The sequence below is a fragment of the Stegastes partitus genome, unplaced genomic scaffold (genome assembly GCF_000690725.1).
Source record: "Stegastes partitus isolate 25-593 unplaced genomic scaffold, Stegastes_partitus-1.0.2 Scaffold861, whole genome shotgun sequence".
NCBI lineage: Eukaryota > Metazoa > Chordata > Actinopteri > Pomacentridae > Stegastes > Stegastes partitus.
The window spans coordinates 78,242-84,765 of record NW_007578592.1 but is presented as its reverse complement, the minus strand read 5'-3'; the positions used below and the strand labels follow the sequence as shown (position 1 = coordinate 84,765).

Genomic DNA, 6,524 nt, shown 5'->3' with positions numbered 1-6,524 from the left:
GCAGATTCACGAAAGGTAAAGATGCCGGACTGAAGTCTGGAACTTTACAGTCCACATCTATTAAACTGATAAAAGGCTTTTAATTAAAGGGACATGGGAGTGTTACACTTGAGTAAATGCACAGTTCTTTATGAAAGAGCCATTATGGGATATATATAAAAATGTAAGAAATGAAATAAGATATAATTCTATAATATTCTATTCTATAATTCTATCATTTCTACTTTTATTAGCATTTTCTTTTATGGGATCATTTTTGAATAATGCCACATTATTTATTAGTACCACGGGCTGAGCACGAGGCCACGATTGTTATCCTGGTGCGTTTCTTCTTATTTCAGGTCTTCCGTACAAATTTTCGGTCGGCTACTCCTCCCACAGCTTTGGGAGCACCCACACAAATTCTACATCAAAACGTGCGGCTCGATCGGGAATAGTGTGCTTACATACAGATTTACGAAAAACGCATTTTCACGCATTTTTTCGCCAAAACGTCGCGAAAACCTCCCATTGAAAATGAATGGGACGGACGAGAAAATCACCCACAATTACACTACTTTTCAAACCTCCACTGCTCAGTCATACTTTCACATAGAGACTCCATTTCAACTTTAAAATGTTGACGCGGCCTTCCCCTATTTCAGAGTCTTTCTACTTTTTTCATATCTTCAATCATTTCTTTGTGACAACCTCTCAAGTTTTGAAACTTTTTCACCCCTTCTCAGCCTTTACAATGGGTGTGTATGTGGTCCTTTAGAGTGAGTGATGACATCACTAGAGTGGGAGCTCACAAAAATATCACAGTAAATTTTTTTTTAACTTGTCGCCCTGGCCACAATTTTTATGTGACAGACATGATTTTTACATCAAAACGTAGGAAAATTTGTCTTGCCGCTCACAATGTCACTTTGGAAGCACACAGAATTAAGTTTGGGAATCAGCAACATCATTAGGGTCTTATTTTGAAGTCCACAACAAAATCAGGCTATTATTTTGAAANTGAAACCACAGAATCCTATATTCAGGAAAAACCTGCGTGAAAAAACTTTAAATACAGTTTTATGCAAAAATTTTGTCAAATTTTGATGATTATCCAAGTAAAAAAGAAGTAAACAGAAGGAGCCCCTGCTTGAGATTCCAGGAGACAGAGATTTACGTTCCAGAACAACTTATGTATACAGTTTGCAAAAATGTGATCTGTAAAAGTAGCTAATGATATAATTAGCTATGTTTTGAACTATCATATATTCTGAATCTGTTTTTCTCCACTAAACCTATGATCCTGTTTTGCTTTTTCCTACTGAGCACAATGCACGTCCTTGAAGATAACATGGCCGGTGAGAACTGGTTCACATGCTGGGAGACAGTGGAAACTCCTCTTTTCTATCACTTGCTTTAGATACACGCCTTTTGGACAACACACACACTTTGTACACACACCATTTTAGCTGTGACCTGAATAAATTCTACATCTGTGAACTGAAGAATTCTCTGGTTTGTTCTTGGGCTGCCAACTAAAGAATCGGGTTAACACTGATGTTGCTAAAGTTTTCCTGAATCTTTATTAAAGAGGTGGAGAGACCAAAGTTAGCTGAACCTTTTACAGCAGGTTGAACTAAAGATATAAATGTCGGATGGATTTCTGTTGTGGCAGTCCGCAGACTTTTGCTGCAACTGTTTCTGAGACTAAACTGTTCATTTCTGTTGCTCTCAGGATTCTCCGACAGCAGCTTCAGAGCAGCCCAGCGATCAGGACGTTGTTCTGATAAAAGAGGAAATGGCGAAAGAGGAAGTTGACGAGGATCTGGACAGAGACGAGATGCTTCTGAACGAGGACGGTAAGAAATACTCCCAGAATTCACTGCAGCAGCTCAACAAAGCAGGAGACGAGCAGTCGCCTCATTCTGTGGCTCTAACGGTAGGTAATAAACCATGACAGCAACGTGACTGTTGGTCGGATCCAAAGTTCCAGTTTGTTCGTCACATCAAGTGCAAGAAAGTCGTAGCTGAGGTGGAGAGTCGCTCACCGTGGGACTTTAATTCCTTCAGTTTGCTGATAAACTCACCTGCGCTCTGGTTGGTTTGTGGTTAACTTGTTGTTTCACTGCAGCAGCTCCAGATGTTGTTCTGCCGTTTGTCTGTGGTCAAAGGACGAACAGTTGGAGGGATTCAGGGCTCCAGCAGAGTTTTTCTCACAGGATTTAAAGTGGGCGTTGTCAGGTCGGGTCGTTTTTATCGTGTCGGCTACCGTTAGTGTGGTTTCTACTGAACCATTAGTTTGTCTTTACTGCAGTGAGTTTCCAGACGGTGTCCTCCTGAGTTCACAACACACTTCAAACGGGAGTCGCTAAGAAACTCAGCGTATTTAAATTTTACAAAGTGCAAATAAATACAGGCCCAAAAAACACTGTAACGACAGTGTAGCTCACCGAATCCATGGCAACACGCTTGGTGTTTGTTATAAAGGTTTAAATCTGTTCATATAAGTGAAGACTTTTAACAAGACTGCAGAGAAAGCAACTTTTCTACAAGTCAGAATGCACAGACAGGATGTAGCGCTGTGCTGCTTTACTGCAGTATTAGATAATTATATCATTATTATTATTATTATTATTATTATTATTATTATTATATGATCTAATAATGTATGTATTATAAATGCTGTTGGATTAGGCTGTTAACCATCTAAAACCCAAAACCAACAGACATGTGTAAAAATCATGCTATCATCAAAATAAACAAACTGAATTACACCATTTGTCACTTCAAAAACAGAATCATTGGATTTTCAACTTTTTCACAGTCCTTGAATACAACACATGCCACATGTAGTTCAGGAAAATGTACCAAATCTAACTTTTAAATCATTATATTTTTTCAAAATCACTTTATTCTACACGCTTCATTGAAAAATTCCCAAAAATCAACAGTTTGCACTCAATAAATTCTGTAAACAAAATTAGAATTCTGCTTTGTGAAGAGCTGAGAGGAGACGACAGCAAAGACTGACACGAAAATCAAACCTACTGGATCAATAAAATAAATGCAGCATGACTCAGAAACAGTGAACAGAGGAGCAAGTTGTTGAAGACACATCCAGCATGGTGAAACATCTTTCTACAGCAACTTGTCCTTTTGTTTACTTCACCCTGATGCATTTCTGTTTGCAGGTTGTTTGATGTCAGTAGATTGTTTTTTTTTTTTAACCAGGTCAGATTTAGAGTTGATGTGCAGAGTCGTGTGAAATACGCAAAGTTGGCACATGTGGATTCCAGGTTGTTTTTTAATGTTTTGTAAAATAAATAATCAAAGGAGTTCAACATATTACTTTTATGATTTCTGTCATTCTGCACAGAAGACATCTCTGAGTTCTCTCTCCTTCTTCATGCTTGTACTGTTTCCATAGAGGTACAGGACTTTGAGTGAAAAATGAACCGCGTTGAAGAAAAATGTGACAGGAGCAAAAAAAAAAAACGTCAGAAACTGCTTTTTGGAGTTCACAGGGTTAAATTACTGGAATTAGACATTCTGCAGTGACTGAAATACACTGATTTTCCTTCTGTCCTCCTTGTTTAGATCATAGAGATGTATGTTGATACTAAAAAGAGATATTTTGACTCTAGTTTTTTTTTTTTTTAGGTTATTCTGTGTTTTTATTTAACAGTTGGCAGTTTATGTTTTTGCTGTTCTGGCTGAACTCACCGCTGATAATTTGTTTGTCTACAGGAAGTGAGGCGGCGCCGTCGGCAGCAGACGACAGTGAAGAAGGGCCTTCTGGGATGTCCATCTCCTCCTCCGACATCCGGCCGTGGGACCAGAACGGACTGTCTGAGCAACTCGGGCATCAGGACTCCCACAGTGCACCGGGCTCACCAGGACCTGCAGGCGCCGCTGAAAGCAACTCTTCAGAAGTCGTGTTCGATTTGGCCTCAGAGTCGGACTGCGACGCTCCACCTGCAGCCCAGGCGAGGAAGGCGTTCCTGCTCAGGTCGGGAGGAAACCCGACATCACTGTCCGGCACCTCGGAGCTGAAGCGAGGCCTGATTGGTTCCCTACCCTACGACTCAGAGCTGGATCTGTGCTCCTCTTGGACCAACCAGGGCATGCCCAGCATGGTGCCTCACCGGCCGTACCTGAAACCGGACCACCGGCCGACGCTCCTGGACAAAGCGTCCGACATGAACGCTGCCGGTTTCCCCTTGGCGCTGACCCTGGGTGGCTCCAGGCTGGACCCTCTGGACATCAACAGGTACTGCAGAGATCGGCGATTCGTCTGCAGCTACTGCGGCAAATGCTTCACGTCTTCCCGCAGCCTCGAGACACATGTTCGCGTTCACACCGGCGAGCGGCCGTACAGCTGCGCTCAGTGTGGGAAACGTTTCACGCAGTCGGGTCACCTGAAAACGCACCAGAGCGTCCACACCGGCGAGCGACCGTTCGCCTGCGAGCACTGTGGGAAAAGATTTGCCGGAAAACAGAACCTGAGGATCCACCAGCAGAAACACCACATGACTGAACAGACGGCTGCTCCGGTTTAACGCCACAAAGTCGAACACTGTCAGGCCTGAACACTGTGCAGAGACCGGCTGAAACACACAGCGCCTATAAAAGTATTTACCCCTGTTGGACGTTACCAAGAATTTTACAAAAATAGACTCTTTCATGTTAAAGTAAAAACAGCTTTCGACAAAGTAAAGTCAATCATTTAAATTAATGTAAAATAAGTGATTGCATAAATATTCGCGGTCTTCAACGTGACTCGCCTAATTCAACACAGGTACAGCCAGTTGATGCTAGAAGTCACATAGTTAGTGACATGGAGACCATCTGAGTGCAGTGACTGTCTCAGTGAGTGTAGTATAAAGACACCTGTATCTGGGAGGTCCAGTCACTGGTGGATCAGTACTCCTGGATAGAACTACACCATGAAAACTAAAGAACACTCCAACTGTAAAAAGGTTTTTAAAAAGCATCAGTCTGGGGATGATACAAGAACATTTTCAAGTCACTGAATATCTCTTAGAGTCCAGTTAAAACCAGTGGAAGCAATATGATGTGCAAATCCTCCTAGAGCAGTACGTCCTCAAAAACTGAGTGACCGATCAAGAAAGACACAAGTGAGGGAGTCCACCAAGACCCTTATGACTCCTCTGGAGAAATTACAAGCTTTAGTGGCTGAGATGGGAGAGACTGTTCATACAACAACTGTTCTTCACCACTCAAAGCTTTATGGGAGACAAAGAGAACGATTCTGTTAAAAAAAAAAAGAAGCTCATATTAAATCTAAGCGTTCACCAGGAGGCGTGTGGGAGACTCTGAAGTCAACTGGAAGATGGTTCTTTGGTCTGATGAGACCAAAAGGGAGGTTTTTGGACATCAGATTATATGCTATGTTTGACGGACACTAAACACTGTACATCTTCACAAAGATATCGTCTCCGCTGTGAAGCACGGTGGTGGCAGCATCATGATGTGAAGCACGGTGGTGGCAGCATCATGACGTGAAGCACGGTGGTGGCACCATCATGATGTGAAGCACGGTGGTGGCAGCATTAAGAGAAGCGAGACTTGAACAAAGATTTGGTTTCCAGTAAGACAATGAGCCAAAGCAAACAGCCAAAGCTACACAGGAATGGTTTAGAGACAACAAGGTGAACGTTGTGGAGGCCAAGCAGAGCACAGACCTCGATCTAACTGAGAATTTTTGGCTGAACTTGAAATAAGGTTTTCACTCAAGATCCCTGTGTAACCTGATAGAGTTTGAATAGTTTTATAAATAAAAATGAGTTAAAAACTGCGGCATCCAGATGTTGACCAGACATATCCACACAGGCTCAATGCTGTAACTGGTGCATCTACTAAATACTGACTTGAAGGGGATGAATACTTGTGAAATCACGTATTTTAAATTTGATGTGTTTTATTACTTTCTAGAAATGTGCTTTCACGTTGACATGAAAGAGTCTTTTGTAAATTCTTGGAAAAAAGGGGAGAACTTAGGTGAGGGGTGAATACTTTCTATTTTGTCTGTGTGCAGCCACGGAGCTGAGCTGTGTGGTGACGGATCAGGACCTCACTGCTGTTACTGAATGCTGTTTTTAGTAAGCTTTCAGAAGAAAGCGGTGCTTTTACATATAGAACTGATGGATATCTCTGACTGTTGTTACTTTGTCAGGCCTTACCTATTTTAACTGCCTTGCTATTGAAGTAAAATGGTACAACGACCTGATCCACATTAATTCTTACCTCAAAAAGAACATGGGCCGTTCTTGGGTCCGTGGTTTGGGATTGTGCTGCCTGATTTTCTGTATCGAGCCAACACCTGTAAGAAGCATGTCAATGTTCATTGGTTGGTGTGTATCTGAAATAAACGTGTGCAATCTGGGATGAAGAGTTTGCTTCATTTAGACAATGTTTAATGTTTCAGGTGCAGATTCACGAAAGGTAAAGATGCCGGACTGAAGTCTGGAACTTTACAGTCCACATCTATTAAACTGATAAAAGGCTTTTAATTAAAGGGACAT

At 41.9% G+C, this 6,524-nt stretch overlaps 1 protein-coding gene across 1 annotated transcript in view; it reads left to right on the top strand.

Moving 5' to 3' along the window:
• Positions 1–6,524, top strand: part of LOC103365672 (uncharacterized) — a 23,186-nt gene that overhangs the window by 8,040 nt on the left and 8,622 nt on the right. Inside the window, exons 3-4 of the mRNA XM_008293164.1 lie at positions 1,715–1,838; positions 3,727–4,532. Coding sequence (XP_008291386.1) covers positions 1,715–1,838; positions 3,727–4,532 — 930 coding nt within the window. The remainder of the gene's footprint in view (positions 1–1,714; positions 1,839–3,726; positions 4,533–6,524) is intronic.